This window comes from Zea mays, chromosome 1, assembly GCF_902167145.1.
Source record: "Zea mays cultivar B73 chromosome 1, Zm-B73-REFERENCE-NAM-5.0, whole genome shotgun sequence".
Classification (NCBI taxonomy): Eukaryota; Viridiplantae; Streptophyta; class Magnoliopsida; order Poales; family Poaceae; genus Zea; species Zea mays.
In genome coordinates, this window is record NC_050096.1 from 220,861,734 (window position 1) to 220,880,824 (window position 19,091).

The following is a 19,091-nucleotide window of genomic DNA, read 5'->3' on the forward strand; positions in this document are numbered from 1 at the left end:
TGTGCTGGTTTTTCGTCTTCCTGTTTTTTTCTCTTTTTATCATAATGATGTGTAACTCTTCTGCATTTTCGAGAGTAAAAAACTATACATCTAAATATAATATATAACAAATTCTATATATGTAAAAAAAAGGTCTAAACACCTTAAAATTAGAATAGATGCTGTAATAGAAAGAAGTGCGTAAAATAATATTAGTAGTATATGAACTTATGACGACGGAACGGGAGACAACAGTTGATATTTGAGAAGATGAAAAAAAAGTATCCGGTGGCGGAATGCCTCGATCGGACAGACGCTGAATCGATCCTAGTACAGGACTAATTAATGTGAATAGTTGAAAAAAAATCTACCTCTTCTATTAATCCACGATCTGCGATTCATAAGCCTATATACGTTCACCTTGTTTTGAGTAATACATGTTCTGCTAAAAAAGCTCACAATCAGCCAACATTTGGTGGAGGCGGCGGCGGACCTCGACTCGGTACGCGGCGGCCGGCAATGGCTGCTCCAGTAGACCAACTGGCCGATCCAGCTCCGAATGCAGATCTCCAGTCGTCACCAGAGTGTCCGCCGTTCCTCGGGCTACTCTCTGCGCAAGAGACACGGTTGGCGATGGAGCAATTTCCATGCAAACTCAACTCACCAGGTAGCAGCGCCCCAGCTAGATGCACGTCAATTCATACTAGTAATATACAAGGAAAGGACGAAGCACCTGATCCAGCAGAATCTGTCGACAGACCAGCACTGCCCGACCGGCTGTCATGGATGCTGAGCAGCCGAGTGACCTTGGAAAGAAGCGACGACTGCAGCTGGAACTTTTCACGCTTCCGCTTCACGTTGTGGTCCTCCTGGATTAGCTCTTCGATTTTGGCTAAGCTTTGCGTGCTAATAACCACATGAGAGAGCCGTGAGTTTGTTGCTTTGGTTTTCTTGGTGAGAAATACTTCGAACACTTCGAATTCAATGGCTATAGTTGACTACATACAGTAACCGTACGTATTGTATTCCAGCAGTCATATATCAGAGAAAATTCAGAGTAGCCGACATTGTACAGCCATGTTCTTGTGCTTAATAAGTAGCTCTAATAATCAACTGGTACTAGCAGGTATTAATGAGTACTCCCAAATATATACTCTGATAAAACTAACCTTATAGAAGTATATAACTGGCTGAGCATATCTTCTTTGGCTTTCTCTACTTGGCAGAGAACCACAGCCTGCTACACTGGATTAGTAAGACAATGCATGGCATGAAACAGAAACCAGGAAAGCCTGGACAAAGATTGTGGTCTTAACTTGGGGACATTTCCTGCAAGATTGTTGAGGACTGCTTCCACATATGCACGGACTTCCTGGGATATCCATCGAAGCTCTTCTTCATGGTTCACAGGTTTCTTGAGTACTGGTTCCTGGAAGGATAGTATGCATGAATATCTGTGGAAAATCTTTTTTTACAAGAATATATAGAGAGCAGATGCCACAGAATTCATCCTTTTTCTGCCGTTAGTGGAAGGCTTCCTAAAGTCCTGGTGACAAGATGTTATCAAATGAGGAAATGAAAGCGTTACAAATTCCTTTCTGACAAAGCAAAGATGCGAGGTCTTCCAACATACTAGGGAACCATCTGGATGGCTTTGCCTCACTGGGGCACCGCCTTCTGAAGCGCTTGGTTTCTTTGCAGAAAGCCCTTTTGGGTCGACGATGCCCTTAATCTTGGCGATCCATTCAGTTTTATCACTCATGCTTTCAGCTTTCAGTATAACAGCGCTATGAGCTGCCACAGTAATGAACGGATTTTAAGTGAACACTTGGAAAGAAACGTCAAACATGTAATTAATTAGAAACTATAGCTGACAAACATGTTATGAATTAAAGAAATAGATGCAAAAAGGTACCTTTCAACACATTTTTATATGCAATCTTGTGGGTAATCTTGAACATAAGGCTAGAATCTTTTCCGGTATCTACCATATTTGCCTTTTTGGAATCCTTCGAACTTCTTGGAGCATCTTCATCGTCTAAATTATCCTCAAGATTACAATCCTACAAGTTGCGAACAAAAAAACAGATGCAATGGATAGACAATGTAACTGCATGATCGACTCACGATAACAGCAACTGATTTATTATGGGATTAAATAAGATGCAATGCCCACTAAGAACTGTCAGAGATAAACTAAACATATTGCATGAACATAAACCTAATGCCCAGATGGCAATAAAAGAATCACAAAAGTCCCTTTCAAAACAAAAGGAAAATAAGAACCACAACAAACAAAAAGATGAAAGCCTTTTACTACCTCCAAATTAATGACACCCCGAAAATGTCTCTCCTCTTGTTTCTTTGTGTATCCAAGCTGGCCACAAAACAAATGTTAAGAGGCACCATAAATGGTAAAAGGAATGGATGAGTATTTTAATGCTGATACTACCAACCTTTCCACTTTTCTCATTTAGAACAAACCATCGCTTGCTCCAATCATTTGCTTTTGCGCGTTTTTTGAACAAAAAACCTTTAGCAAAGAAAACATGCACTCACTATGTAATTAATCCAAGGAAAAGATTAAAAACACAAAACAGTTCTGTTTATGGACAGCTCTTCCATCTATTTTACTAGTTATGATCTTTACCTAATAAGTTTGATGATGGTAAATATACAATAATTGTAGTAGGGTCTTTCATTCAAAAACCAAATTGCAGTAGGGTAATACCAGCAATAATTTCTCCTGCAGGACCTAGAACTTGTAAATTTGATGCCTGTTTCATCTCTCCTTGATGTGAATTTTTTTGTGGGGTTGTATCCTGAAATGAAGACAACCATTTTCACACTTATTAGCATGATGTTTTTGGATACTGTAAGACCAAAACTAAGGGGTAACAACTAACTGTTCAAAAAGTTTAAGTGTCCATACAAAAAAAAAATTGGAAAAAAAACATAAAGCAGGCACAATGTATAGAATAGAGTATCATACTCTGCTTTGGTCTGGATCCTGGCCCCTCCTTGTAGAGCGGTTCTTCAGCTCCTCCTCCTGGCGTTGCCTTTCCATCCTGGATTTTATGACTTGGAAATCAGACAAAAAAACTGATATACCTTTTTATTGAGAATGTACAAGACAGGTACAAACTAGATGAGAATGTCTGCCAGTGCAAAAGAATTGGATCGTTCATGAGTAGATACTTTCTTGAACATGATTTCTCATAATATATCTACAAAACCATGGCTTCAGTCATTCTGATTATGAACGGCAGATATTAAGTATTAACTATGTTGAATTTACAATGACACAGGCTGACAGTTTATTATAGACAATAGGGGACAGAACACCTCACACCCCTTAGGTTGGGTGGCTTTCATAAATTAGTCACAAGTGACTTCACTTGCAAGCAAACTATATACAACTAGGCTATCTTCAGCAGCTCTTCTATTTCATCTCTTATCCTATCTTTTATTTCAAACTCCACTCTTTATACAGTGTTGTCTACAGTACAAAATAGTCTTTTGCACAACTACATATTTTTTTCTCGAACACGCAGGAGAGCTGCATATCATTATATTAAAAGGAGAAAGAAACGAGGTCTAAAATAGACCTGCTACATACACAATCTGCTGGACAGCCTTAGGCCTCTACATATATACACACCTAACCCTGCCTTCCCCCACAGTCTTAGCGAGAGGCTCACTAACCCTGCCTTCCCCCAGTCTTTGCGAGAGGCTCACTGACACGTAGAGTGGACCTAAAATCAGTTAATCACTATACAGGATGGTCTTTAGTCATGAATCATGAGGTGATGAGAGGGCGATACATGCAGAACACAAACTTCACCAAGGATGACCTTTCCATGGACGAAGTGAATGTCGATACGGTGATGAATAGGGTTAGCTGGCATATAGTCAGCACCAACGTTATCATAGAAAAGTCATGGTGGAGTAGCAGTAGATGCAGCTCTCGATGACAGTATGGGCATGGGCTCCGACACAATACTATGCTTCATTACTAGAGTGAGATAGTTTTCTGATGCTTGCATGACCAACACACCAAGGTCTCTCCAAGATAGACACATTAGCCCAGGGCAGCGGGAGTCAGGGCACCCTGTACAGAACAGATCAAAGTGTTCCGTGAGACACCGGAAATCACTAATGCCAATGTGTACACCAGTAGAAATAGTGTCCTTGACATAGAGGAGAATGCATTTGACAAGGGCCAAATGTGGCTCCCATGGATCTTGCATGAAGAAGCACACCTGCTCGACCAAAAAGGCTACGTGTGCAGATGAGAGTGAAGTAGTATAGCGCCCTACCAAGGCTTCAATCAGTAGAGGGACTTCTACGACACATGCATGATCATGTGCAGAGAGGTTGACAAAGCCATGAGACTGTTGGCAGTAGATGGTCACCTCAAGATTGCTCTGAAGAAAGGCATTCTTGGCATCAATGCCAGTGGATCAGACATGACCACAAGGTGGCAATGTTGTAGACGATACGGATTATGGCAGGTTTGACGATCGGGTTGAATGTTTTGTCGTAGTCCATGTCTTGCTGCTTCGAGAAACTGCGAATGACCTAGTGAGCCTTACGGCGAGCGAGGGACCCCATCGGTGTGGCAGTTGAGTTTGTAGATCCACTTGTCGATGATGATATTGGCACGATGAGGTTGATGAACGAGGCATCAGGTTCCGTTATGGTTGAGTGCATGATACTCATCGGCCATTGTCGCACACCACTACGGTTTAGTGCAAGGGAAATGGTCTTAACCATTTTCTCGAATTAATTTTGGTGCTTCATGACCATCACAATTTTATGGACCAACTAGTTTTGCCTACTTGATTGATTCATAGGTGCATAAGTTTATCCATCTCAATTCTAAGTCAACTGTCCGCAATAATGTTATTCCGGACAGGAGAGCTTTATGGAAAAAAAATCACCTATGCGCAGACTGTTCGGGCCCTTCCGGTGGACCGTCCGTGACACCTCGGACATGAACTATGTAAATCTCAACACTTCTACTACAGACTGTCCGGAGGAGAGAATAGCACTGTCCGGGACCAAGCGCGGACCGTCCAGCTCTCAGGAGTGGACCGTCTGGCCCTCAGGAGCGGACCGTCCGCCTGTTGAAAACCAGAAATACCCGAAGGTGTAGGGTTCAGTAAAAATCGTTTTAGCGTCCTCGCGTACCGTCCGCGACTGCTATATCTAACGACACATTTAATGCACTTATAGCCGTTACTGTTGACCGATTTCAGCCATTGATGTGCAGGGGTGGACCGTCCATGTGTGGCAGGAAAGTTGGCAACGACTATGTGGTGGTTGAGGGCTATAAATACAATCCCAACCACCTCCATTCAAATGACTCAAGCCTCTACAACTTCCATTCATTGCTAAGAGCTAGTTCTTCACTTCATCCACACTCAAAGCATCAAAGTCCTCTCCAAGTGTCATAATTATGTTTCAAGATCATTAGTGATTAGTGCTTTGGAGAGACTCAAGAAAGTGTGACATTGCGATTTTGTTGTTGCTCTTTTAGCTTGGTTTCTGAATCGTGCTTTCTTCATCTCCTTCTAAACTCTTAGTGACTTGTAAAGCTAGCAAGAGACACCTAATTGTGTGGTGATCCTTGTGGGATCTAAGTGACCCTTGAGATTAAGAAGAAGCACTCAACCGATCTAAGTGACCGTTTAAGAGAGGGAAAGGGTTGAAAGAGACCCGACCTACGTGGCCTACTCAATGGGGAATAAGTTCTTCGAATCGAACCTCGGGAAACAAATCGTCGCGTTCATTTGTATTGATCATTACTTTATGATTTAATTCTTTCTCTCCCCTCTCTCTAAATTTCTCTTGCTTATCATTTTGATTTAGCTCCTAAAGTTATCCGCATTGATTGAGCAACTCGTGGCAAGAAGAATTCTCTTCCGTACTCCGATTATATTCATACTTGTTCTAATGCTAACCTCAGGCGAAGATTGTGTTCAAAGCTTGTAAATTTTCAGGTTTCGCCGATTCACCCCCTAGGCGACTTTCAGTTAGCCAAAGCACTACAGGATTTAGCGGTCAGGTTGAAGCGATGGCGGTGGATATGGAGGCGTTGTTGTAGTCGACCAGCTAGATGACCCTTCTATATATCCTCATTGCAGCTCGTCCCAATATCGGGTAGTAGAAGGTGCTGCAAACGGTGGTGGTGTTCCCAACAGCTCCTAATGCATCGAGGGTGCTAGTGGAGCACCTAGAGCCATGATAGTTAGTGGAAGCATGCCCATGGAGTACAATAATGGTAGGGAACTATGCCGTTGTCGCGTACATAGATGCAACCGAAGTAACTCAGCACGAGTGATATCGGTGGCATAGGTTCAGTGGGAGGACCACAGGTGATTACCATAGGGCCATCTACGGAAGACACCAATGGGGGAGCCAGTGGGAGCATGAGACACGCCATGAGGTTGAGTGGGTGTAGATCTTTAAAGGCAAGACAACCACATCACTGTCATTGATGAGGAAATCAAGCGAATCTTAGGTAGATGGTCCTGCAGAGTTAGTGGAGCAAGGTAACAACATCTCATCGAGCACAAAATGACAAGAAATGATGGTGTGCCATGATGAGAGATCAATACATGAAGACAGTGATATTGATACCCTTTGTGGGAAGATGGGTACCCAAGGAATATGGGGGCAGTGGGCTCCATGAGCAAGCTTATGTGTAAAAGTGGAACTAAGGTTTACGCAGCAATGGCACCCAAAGACAATGATGGGACATGTTATGTTGATGACCAAAGGTGAGAGAACGAAATCTCATTGTGTATGGTGGAACATGTGTGCGATTAAGAAGATAGGTGGTTGTGGTGAGAGCTTCAACCTAGTAGGCAAAATGCATGGAAGAATTGAGGAGGGTGCACAGTATATTGTTGATGGTGCGTAGGTTGCACTTGCCTTTGCCATTCTAAGACGAGGTGTATGGACAAGAGAGACATAGGAGGATGCCATTGGGTGCGAGGAAGATAGCAGTGGTGTTGTTCACAAACTCAGTGACATTGTTTTCTTAAAGGCACTTGATGGAGAGGAGGAACTATGTTCAAGATAAAGCACATAATTGCACGAGATGCTGATGAGCATTAGATTTCTAGTGAAATGGAAGGGCCCAATAGTAATTAGTGTAGTCATCTAGGATAACCAAACAATAAGAGTTTCTAGAAATATTCAAAACTGGGGTTGTTCACACATCATAGTGAACATCACAATGTAAAAGTTCAAACAGAGCAGAGGTAGTTCTTGCAACAATAGAAGAGTGGTTACTATCTGGACCACTAGAAGACGAGGAAAAGGAGCCAATAATGGACATAGAGTAGTGGTTTCCTACAACTTCCCTTCGTTGGTGAGGTGAAGCTCCTTAAGGATCGGCATGTTGCGGGTTGCAGCAAAGGACAAAAAGAACCATTTTGTTGGCTATGTCATTGATAGAGCTAGAGAAGTAGGGATTGAGGTTGTGAAGAAGGTTGAGGATGCACTGTGAGTCTACAACAACATGCCCAATGTTGTGGAGGGCATCAGCAGCCTTCATGTGTTGGTAGTATTGCTCCATGGTAGAATTGCCCTGAGTCATCATGTTTTTTTTTATTTTTTTTAAAACGCAGGAGAACTACGCCTCAATATATTGAGAAGAAGAAAGAAACACAGTTCAAAGAGACCTGAAACAAGGTACAAGGTCTCCTTAGGGAGGCCAAAAACACAGAAAACTGAAAAGATCCATCAAACTCACTCAGCAACACCCTGCTCGGCAAGGAAGATGGCACGAGGAGCCTTTTAGCCTAAAATAGAGAGGCGATTGTGACTTGGAGATCATGGACATGGTGCTTAGGAAGCAGAGAGGTAAGCAGTTGGCGACGTGTGTGTATTGGGTGCACGAGGGAGTGGAGCGGATTGCAGGGGACGAACTAGAGTAAGGCCCTATTTTGTTGGGCTTCTAGAGCAACTTTTGCCTCCCAAAAGCCAAAATCTTAACCAAAGGAGTAGCTTTTGGAGGCTATTTTTTCAGAAGATGTTTTTCCATAGTTCATTCTTGAAAGCACCTTAAATCCTATTGTTAGATTTCTACTTTTCATGAGTGGAATAAAGAATTCTTTTATAATTGCTTCAAGAGTGATTGAGATAAGAGGTATATTTTACACTTTTCAATCAAACATGTTTTAGCTTTCTCACTGCTAACATCTCAGGCAACTTTTTGTAGCTCATAGCCCACAACAGCTTTTTCTCATAACCACAACTCAATCAAACGACCATTATGCATGTGTGTCTGACGTCTAAGGAAGATCGTGTGAGGGCAAAAGATGTGTGTGGTCTTGCTAGGGAATAAGCTCACAAAATCCGTGTGGATTACAGGAGATTCACGATCGGGCTAGGAAAGGAAGGATCACACGAGGGGGAAATCAGTGCACGATACCTACGCATGAGGAGGCGGACTTGCAAGGAGGAAATCAGTGTGTCATTCCCACGCATGAGGATGCGATCATGCATGAGTAAGCATTGCGTGAGGGCTTGTTCGATTTAAAGTGGATTGAGGGGAAATTGAGGGGATTTAATCTCCTCCATTCCCCCTCAATCCACTCCTAACCGAACAAGCCTTCAACACGATTCTCATACACGAGGAGGCGGCCATGTGTGAGCAGCGTCTGTGCGTGCAAAGAAGAAAAGGAAGGCATTATGGGAAAGAGGATGGAAGTGGACATGTAACCAATGATCGGCTACGTCAGGAAGCTAGGGCAGGAGCTAGGGCAAAGTCAGGTTAAGAACCCAGGCGTATACATTAGTGAAACGCCTCATACACTTGACTTGAGTGTCTTTCATATATATAGTGGCAACTGACTTAAATTAGAAGTAAAATGTATACAATTAGACTTCTAGTTATATACATATCTAATAATTGTACACAAAGTTAGTTTATACTAGTCCTTTGAACTACTCGGATTCTAGAATTCCATTGATAAAAATATAGAACATTGAAAATAGATTTGTTCTAAGTTTGAAATGGGATAGGTATGAACTAACTATAAAAAGAAGAGAAAATCAACAAGTTTTTTACGTATCAGAAACACCTAACCTTCTTTGCACTAAGCGAATAAAATGTTGGGGAGGTACGAATGCCCTCTCCATGTCAACTAGTGCAACGACCATCTTTCTTGCCTCATTCTTGAAACCATCTAGAGCAGTAGATGCTATTGCAATTACCTTGTGGACAAAGAAATAATTAAAAACAATTACTCATTAACTAATAAATTTTTTGCCTATTAAATACACTTTAAAACTTTTACCTCTCGTTTAAATGCAGGGTATCTACCAAGTCCTGGAGTTGCATTTGCTGCAGATGATACTATGTCTAGCAATACACGGTGAACCTGAGAACAATAATTCCAATGAAAACTATTCAAAGATAACAATATCATGAGAATACTTTTTTATATAGAAGTTGTTACAACTTCGTTTGAACAAGATAGATAAGGTCTCTAATCAGCTAGCGAATTGAAATAATATAAAGCATTACGTACATGAAAAGGTGAATTATGTGTTTTGGATATGTTGTGCTTTAAGTTATCTTCTTCTTAATACAATGATATGGAAAAAAATTATGTGTTTGGATATGTTGTGCTTTAAGTTGTGCATTCGAGAGAAAAATTAACAGCCATAGTATGGTTTCTAAGTCCAGGTTTTGATTGAATTAATATGCATTACATCTTTTGATTTTAACATCTAAACATATATTCAAAACTTTTCAAGACACATAGTGCAACATGACAAACTAAAACTAGGTATTTGTTGAGTAGCACATCTCAATTTGTTCCAAAGGACAATGAGCAAATATAGGGATGCATAAATATACAAAGAAGCCCTATACTATAGGGGATATTTACATGTGACTATATACATGTTACATCCCCTTCAGATTCGTGATATGTCAAAAAACCATGAAATTAGAAATAAAGAACATATGTTGTTCCCTCGTATGCTGGTTTGTAAAGAATCCAGCAATATAGAAATCCTAGGCACATATTTCATAAACCCTGACACTGAGTCTGTGTGCATCGATTCTGTTGGGGCGATGGTTTTCGGTTCCATTAGTTGCTTCAGTCATTTTGTTACAGTTTCAATCATTCTGTTAAGTTTCAATTGTTCCATTACAATCTCATCCATTCAATAACTCAAACATTCTCTTACATTTTCAGTCAATCTGTTATGTCTTAGTTTTTCCGTTACCCTCTTGTTATAGTTTCAGTCATTCTATTATAGTCTCAGTCATTTTGTTACACTTTCAGTCATTCCGTTACCATTTCCATTTTATTCGTTTGGTCGGAGCAGGGGACGTATGGGGGTGGTTGCAGCATGCAGCTAATTAAGGGGCGTTGGTTAGCACGCAGGGGTGGCTCCGGCACGTGAGGCTAATTAGACGACAACTGGGAGCACGTTTCAGGAGGGATCAGTTAGGGTGGTCTCCAGGTGATGGAACCTCCGGTCCATCATCCTAGGTGATGAATAGTGCTACCACACATATATATACACACACATATATATATATATATAATTTTCGGGGGTAGTTTCAGGTTTTAAGTTTTGGTTTCAAGTGTGGGTGTGCGGAGATTCCACTAGAATAGAATATGTCCCACCATAAGTTAGATCCTCAAGAGGCTCAACTTTAATAGCATGAAGTTAGAGGTTTAGCTTCATAGGTCTCAGCATTACAACGATGGTCTGTGAACCTAGGACGATTGAGGATATCCTGACTGTACTTCTGTTGTAGTAGATGGTAACGATAAAACATGGTAGGAACCTCAATATCTAAGAAGTATCTAAGTGGTCAAGATCAAACATCATGAACTTCTCACTTAGACACTTATTTACAAAGGAGATGTGCATAGGATCATCGCTAGTGATGAGCATGTCATCAATGTAAAGGAGTAGAATTATTATTTATTAGAGGATGTGTGAATGAAGTGTGCAAGCTTGTGAGCACTAATAGGAAATCCAACAGAACTATAGAAGTGTGATGATAAAAGTGAAGTGCTCAAACCAAGCAGATGTTCTTTTTTGAGACCACAAACAACGTGTTTGAGAAGACAAACATATGCTATTGAAACTGAAAACCTTAAAGGTGGGTACATATATACCTCCTTGTGTAAATCTTCATTAAGAAAAGCATTTTTGACATCAAACTGAAAGATAAACCGCTCATGAACTAAAGAGATAGCAATGGGCGTGTGTACAATAGTCATGCGAGCAACTAGAGAAAATGTCCCATCATAATCGTGCTCATTTTTTTTGAAATCATGAACAATAAAACATGCCATGTAACTCTCGATGGTGGTATCTAAATGAGTTTGTAGCCCACTTGCAACTGTTAGTTGTGGAATAAGGAGGAAAGGAATTAGTCATGAGCTCCTCTAGGGTGGCTCAACTAAGAAAAGTATGCAGGGAGAAAGAGTGAGCTTGAGCACATGAGGGTTGCTTCAGTGGTGGAAATATGAGCCAATCCAAAGGCTAACAAACCTTAAAGGCATGATCACGGAGGTGTTAGCAAGGTGCCGGAAGTGAGTCAAACACATGCCGGAAGATGGCTAACAAATGAAACCTAAGAAGATCTCAGTGGAGTGAATAAAAGAGAAGGTTGTCTAGGAGAAGGATGATGACTAATAGTTACATGAGGATAACAAGAATAGTAAAATCGAATGGAACAAGGATCTCCTCCATTTTACTTGAGCCTCATATGCATGCCACTTCTCATGAGCATCAAGAGCAGCAATGGAAAGAGCATCATTTATTGCCTTTGTGGCAGCCTCGACTTCATTCAACATGGTCGACCAGTGATGACGTTGTCAAAGACTTGAGCAAGACAAGCATTGGAGGACATGGCCTTATAACCATGACATGCCCCAACTAGCAGTGAATGTCTATAGGATGACATGCATGCATGCCCATTGTTGATAGTTGGTCTCGTCCAACTTCATAATGGACTATCGACTAAGTAGAGGAGCTACCATACACTAGGAAGTTGGCCCAATTTAGTGCTTAGGCTATCTCTAGCAGCTTACACATCCTCCTCTCTTATTTAAAACTCCACTCTATAAACAATATGGTCTACAGTGCAAAACAATGTTTTGCACGGCCGTATACATGATCTGCTGGCCATAGCCTTATGGAGAAGGGAGCAACAAAAGCTAGTTTAGCTACAAGGGGCAGAGACATCGTCAATTTAGGGTGGTTGGAAGGTACATTAGAGTGATGAAAAGGGGCAGCATGGGTATGCAAATAGCTGGGATGGGAAGGCAGCAAGTGGGTGGGGTAGAACATTGGGCAAGTGAGTCCAAGAGTGAGAGGGCGTAGTTGGAGGAGTGGGTTTAGGGTTGTGGCCTAGGGGAAGAAGGGGAAAGAGAAGAAGAGAGAACTCCGTGGTTAAAAAAACTCACTAGCAGCAATAGATGCGGCCAAACAAGGATCTAGAAAACTAAGTTTATTACCATGACATAGTAAAGCATCTAATCTATTCCAATGGTCCAACATGCAAATATGTAGATGTGCAAATGTACAAAGAAGCCCTTATACTATGTGCAATTGCATGTGACTATACATTTAACATTTGCAAAGTACATGTAGATGAAACCTTTAAGATGTTACAAAAATTTACTTGATTGCAATGACTACTAGTTAATGGTACAACAAGACTAAGGGAACTTGAAATTACCTCATCCACAAGGAGTATCGATGGTTCTTTTGCTAATTCGAGAAGCCCTTTTATGAGGAACCTTAAGCCTTTTTCAGGTGATATCAGGTATGGCTGATAACCATCAGCCTCCAAAACAACCTAACATCAAGAAAATGATGTCGTAATCACAATTTGGACAGGTTCAGGTAAAGGTGACTTTAATTATGTTTTAGGTACAACTAAATTACCTTTTTGACATTTTTCATATCAAAATGCTTTTCCACAGGTAGTTGTTTGATCCTAGTTGGAAACTTTCCCTCAAAACTAGCAACAACTTTCCAACCGGCACCCTACATAAGCATAAACCGTAAAATTGCAAGGTCTTTTAAATTCAGTAAAGTCTTGAAAAAAGAGAAACTTCGTAGAGAGGGGCAAATTTACACCTTTGAAGGTTTATTGGTTTTTCTGGTATGTATGGCATTGCAACTAGGATGAGCTTAAGCATTTAAAATAAAATAAACTTTACACAACTAGGATAAGCTTAAGCATTTTAATGTCTATATTCAAATGAGTGATGATGAATCTAGACACATATATAAAGCTGCAGGGCGTGATGGTTTCAGAGTGGCCGGTTTATGATGATAGAAATACTGCATAACATCACAAACGAACTGATGCTCAAAGTTTCCAATATCCTTTGCTTTTAATGAAAGTAAACCTCAGACTATTTATTAATAAATCTAAGAGAAATAAAGACTAGTAGGGGAGTGCATTAGATTTACTAACCTCACCCCCAGCAATGTTTTCCAGAAACTTATCCTCAAATTCTCGACAAAGTCCTAAAGCAATTGCTTTGGTTCCATCAGAACTTTGGACCATATGTTCTCCAAGCTTTGCTAATTCATCTTGGACAACTTGAGACTTCCCTTGGAGACTGAAGTGGCATGAAAGAGATAAAATCATCATTTGATTGCAGCATACAACTACACAAGTTGACGAAAAAAGAGCAGCATAGGTTCTTACCCATTTAGAAGATTTGGCAGCCTAGCTTTTATCCTTGCTTTTATCTGCTTAGAAAGTGAATCAACTAAAGCTACTCTCCCAAGCTTACTTTCGGGAGCTCCACCAAGAGTAGATACAAGGGTTTTAACTTCTGCTTGCCAATAAGCTTCCGGCGGTGTTTCAGAACCTGCTTCAGACTGAGCAGAGGCAGTAGGAACAGAATGGCCAATTGTAGCTACCCATTGGATGTCCGCTGCAGTTCTTGGGCCTTGGTTCACAAGCAAGGCCTGAACAGCACCCAGGGCTTTCTGTTCTCCAGAAGCTTGATCGATTTTGCTTAGAACACCAATGGTTCTAGTACCTAGCAAACAAACACATACAAGTAAATAGCTTGAATGCCATGTCAAGAAAGAAAGTGTAATGAAATAGTAGTCCTGTTGTTTCTGCAATCCATTATACACACCTTCTGAGTCCAATTCTCTGGCAATCCTTAGAGCTCGAGAAGATGCCACATCGGGCGCTTGAAGAGCTGGAATGATAACTAGTAGAATTGCATCGTTGCGTGCAGCATAGTTGCTCTGGAGATGTGATTTCAAGTTGGTTAGTTTTGCAGTTCCGGTAACAGTTCTTGACGATATGGAAATGTATAGTAGCGTTTAGAAACCTAATAACCACACCACTGCATAGGTGGTAATCTGCTAATTTCTCAAAAAAGCCAAACAAGCAATCAAATAGAGGACTGCATAATACTCACTATTGATTCATCCGTGCTCCGTTGGTCAACGCCCGGTATGTCAATTAGTTTTAATGGAGGGGCTGAAACAGAAGCGTTAATGAGAAGTGAATACACAAATTAAAATGTTTATCGTAACAACGAATTTGAATGTTTTTTTTGAAGACATTAGCCCAAGCATATTTTCACAAAAACTGAGCAATCTTAGTGACAAAAGCATCTAGGTTTTGATATCAAAACTATTACTGAGGGTTTGTTCGGTTAGCTCTCAATCCATGTAGATTGAGTGAGATTGAGTGAGTTTAAATCCTAAGCAAGTCAAAGTTCTTCTAATTTTTTTCAATCTCATACAATTCATGTATAATGGGAATAACCGAACAAGACCTGATATGGATTAGCACAGACGGCTTTGGCATGGGTTGCAGTGGGTTACCCTGATTATTCAAAAATAAAGACCTATATGACAGTTTTGTTTGCTTTAATATTAGGGTGTGATGCTCATAAAAGATCTTTGGTATCTCCTCCTTTGCCGCCTTCTTGCACTCCATCGCCCAGTGGCCATAGATGCCATACTTGCGGCACTTCCCTTTACGGCGTGGGGTGCCCATGGACGTGAGTTTGACTCCCGGGTCATGTGCGATACTACACGCGCCCGATCTCTCTTTCTTCCTGGATTGACCACCGCTCTTGTTGCCGGATAATGATGACTCTGTCAGCATGCCTTCAAGATTGCATTGTACCAGTGCAGACCAATCTTGGTAATTTGTATGTGTCAACATTGGCCACATCAGGTTGTCCGTAGTCGCCTCTCTCATCGCCTCCTTGTCACCACTGCTTTCCGGCATTATCGCCGCCGCCACCAGAGACTTGTGTGGAATCATGTGTTTCTTCCTTGTGCGGCTCTCGTGGTTGGCTGATGGAACACCGTAATGCATGCACAGGTTTTGATACCAGTTGTTAGAACCAGGCACTGCCCTGGTTTGATCGCTGTCACCGACGACGAAAGGAGAACGTCGCGGCGAGCATGCACGAATAGTCGAGACACACACGCTAGAGACTAGAGAGAGGATTGACGCTGCACTAATGTCGCTGCCCTTTCGGTTTTTATCATTGATGTATATATAGTACACAATGCATAGATACATGCCCGGCCTTGCGCACAGGATTGACACAGAACGGCTTATGGCTGCATAAAAATTAAAGCAAACAAAAAGAGTGTGGCCCAATAGAAATAGATGCAGCCGAAAGGAAAACAAAGGTTCACCAATCAATTGAATCGAATGAAACACTGGAGTTGCTTATATATATTCAAATCAAAAGAAAAGAGAAAATATAGTAGTGTATTCTTATTTCTAAAATTCTAACAAAATATATTCGATTAGTCAGTTGTTCACCGCATATATAGGAAGAAGGGTAAGATAGCAAACGAACCTGTGCTAGTGCACAATTTCACAGTGATCTCATCCGGCCGCCCCTTGCCGGAAACCTTACTCAACCTGTCCTGCAACGAGTGCCTGATGGAACCTGCACCACCATGCATAGTCGATCGTCATTCAGACACAGTCGTCCATCCCTTGGTGGAAAAAGATCACCAAGAGAACTCACTCGCGGAAACCTGCTGCGACTTGCTATCGATCTGCAGAACGATGGCCTTGCTGCTGAGTGATGCGTCCCGCTGCAGCTCGACACAGATTGGGGCTCTTGTGGCGCCATTCTCCCCGGTAGGCTGCAATCACAATCATTTAGGCAACAGAAGACGCACCTATATATAGGCAACATGAAAATTGAGCGCCTAGAGACCACATGACCTGTTTGATTCAGGAGCTAAAACAAACTTACTAAATTTTAGCTCCTCCTTAAAAGTTAAAAGTGAATAAAATGATATTTTTACCATTTTAGTCTTTTTTTGCTCTTTCTATTTAGATCTTTAGCTTCTAATCGACTAAACTTTAATGGTTTTTGTTTTAGCTTCTGAGATCCAAACAGACCCTTAGTCATTAAACTCGAATGAAAAAATAATCATACACTACAGTAAAACAGATCATTTCCGACGGCCAAAGCCATCGGAGATAAGCACTAAGCCGTTGAAAATAAGCTATTTCTGATGGCCGAAGGCCTATATCCGACGGTACTCATCCCTCGGCTATAAAGGGTCGGAAATAGCCTTAATTCCAACGGCAGCCGTCGGTTATGTCTGGCGGCCACTTTCAGCCATCGACGATTAGTCTTAACGGCCGTCAGCGGGGCCCATGCCGCTTATGTTAGACGGCCTAGGGGAAGTCGTCGAACATAAGGTTTCCTTATATCCGACGACCTAGGAGAAGCCGTCGGATATAAGAAACCTTATGTCCGACGACGGCGGATGGAAATGAAACGGCAGTGCCTGGCCACGCACGTTAAAATCACTTATGTCCGACTGCTGTCAGATAAACCGTCGGACATAAGTTATTATATCTGACGACTAGCAGAGGTCGTCGGACATAATCTTACGTCCGACGGTGGTATAGGAAGTCGTCGGAGATTAAGTGACCATCGGATGTGAGTCGTTTTACTGTAGTGATAGAAGTATATATTTGTAGGACTATCGATAGACAAGATACCATATTGTAGTATTTTGTTCATAAGCTATACTTTTAATGATTAAAGGAACCAAACGGGCCTTAAATAAAGTGGATGCCTAACAGGACACACACACCAACACAGACAATTGCGAAAAGAAAGAAAGGGGGAGGACTGTACTCACGAGCACGGGATGGCCGATGAGCCCATTGAGCACCGCTGATTTTCCCGCGCCCTGCACAAAACAAACAAGCGCGGAAACGGCATCAAGCTAGCTCAAGCAGGGATAATCGGGACGGCCGGATCGGAGGGTATATATACGCACGACGTTGCCGATCGCGACGACCGTGAGGAAGGACGAGCCGCGGCGGCTCGGGCGATCTTCGGAGGGGTCGTCGTCCGCGAGCAATGCGGTGCCCTGCAGGATGGTGTCGGCGAGCTCCGCCAGTTCCTCCATCGGTTACGGTCCCGCGTGGTGCGTGGGAACGGATGGAGCGCGGAGGCGTTACCGTTACCGGTCAGCGCGACACAGCCCGGCGAATATAATCGGCGGTGTGGACCAACGACGGACGGTGTGGCGAGGCGAGGGATTCAGGCTGATCGGCGAGGCCGCGAGTGTCGCGCCGCCAAGGGAGGCGATGGGTTTCAAATGGTACCGATCGGCTAGCCCGTGGGAGCAGGCAAGTACGAGTGGCGGTGGGTTGTGGGTTGTCCGCACTCTGCGGCTGCGCACCTCCCCGCGCGCACGTCTCTCCCGTCCAATAAATATAATCGAACTGCATGCATGCCAAATTGCCAATTGTTAGCTAGTGCTGGATGGAATGTCCCTATTGCTCATCCCCTCGCTCAGTTCGAGGTCGGCTCGGCTCAGTTCATAACTACTTGTTTAAATTTTTTCATGAACTGGACTGATATCCTAGCTCGGTTCGTTAACGAGCCAGCTCACGAGCTAAATGAGCTATTATATTTTCAGCAAAACAAAACTATATACTCCCTCCAGTACAGTAAAGGTAGTCGTTTAGGACATGATTGTGCATACCAAGGACTGATTAATTATCATAGAGTTTTCCCTGTTTGCCCCTATTAAATAGGGATATGGGTGCATTAACGTCACTAAAACAATTAGACTTAATTGGTTGCTGCAACCTCTCCAAGGCATTCTAGACTAGAGGTCTCAGGTTCGATTCCTCTTAAATGCATCTTTTTTTGTGCAATTACTAGGGGCAACAACGTCCAAATCACAGACCCACGCGCGCTATGACTTCTTTTTGTGCACTCTCGGTCACGCGTAGGATGACTTCTTTTACTGCACCGGAGGGAGTACATATCATTTACGTAACAATTGATGAACATGTTATATGAATGTGTAGTGTTTATAGTGTATGAGTTAAACTAATGATTAATATAACTATGTCTATATGTTAAGTTGGTTTATGTGAATATAACTGTTGGTTAAACTAATGAACAAGTGTGTGAATTATGAATTGATAAGTTGAGAGTTTTGTTAATTTCATGTTACATTGAGGTGGTCTGTGAAACTATGAGTATAATTATTGTTTTTTATTGTTAAATTAGTTTGAAATTAACTAGAAATTGATTACTATATATTTTTTTTCTACTCTGGCTTGCGAGCTAAATGAGCTAGCTCAAGCTCGTAAATGAGCCGAGCTAAGCTGACTCTGTGGCTCGTTAGCTTAACGAGCCAAGCCGAGTCAGCTCGAACTCGGACGAGCCGAACCGAGATTGCTTGATATTCGCCCTACTCTAAACACATCTAAACACATTACAAATGAGTTATTTTCTTCACATGAACCCAACCCAATAATTCAAGTAAATAACCCACTCAAACCCACCTATAGCTAGTGGGTTAAACCCATTATCTAAAACCATGTAATACCAATGAAAGTTTGATGTTCACTAAAGTGAATTTGCTAACATGTTCTGACTTTAAATTTTTCACAAATTAATTGATTTTTTGGAACGAGTAAGAATGATATTTTACTAATTTATATGTGGGTCCCACCTTAGAAGTCGAATCTTAAAATTAAAACGTCACGTTCACACCTTAAAATTTTCGCAAAATTATTATTTTTTTGAAAATGAGTTGGAATGATAATCTGCTAA

The 19,091-nt window shown here is 41.8% G+C and overlaps 1 protein-coding gene across 1 annotated transcript; it reads right to left on the bottom strand.

The window, feature by feature from the left end:
* Nucleotides 1–223: 223 nt before the first annotated feature.
* LOC103643299 (dynamin-2A) lies at nt 224–17,632 on the bottom strand. The gene is made up of 22 exons (XM_008666452.3): nt 17,293–17,632; nt 17,152–17,202; nt 16,014–16,134; nt 15,840–15,932; nt 14,430–14,491; nt 14,139–14,253; nt 13,697–14,036; nt 13,460–13,607; nt 12,922–13,023; nt 12,713–12,832; nt 9,294–9,377; nt 9,083–9,210; nt 2,972–3,047; nt 2,711–2,801; nt 2,436–2,512; nt 2,300–2,356; nt 1,895–2,042; nt 1,613–1,773; nt 1,295–1,408; nt 1,149–1,216; nt 713–885; nt 224–589 (listed from the first exon to the last, which is right to left on the bottom strand). Exons 1-22 carry the CDS (start codon nt 17,422–17,424, stop codon nt 441–443), a joined length of 2,610 nt encoding a protein of 869 aa, XP_008664674.1. The 5' UTR covers nt 17,425–17,632; the 3' UTR covers nt 224–440.
* Nucleotides 17,633–19,091: the final 1,459 nt, after the last annotated feature.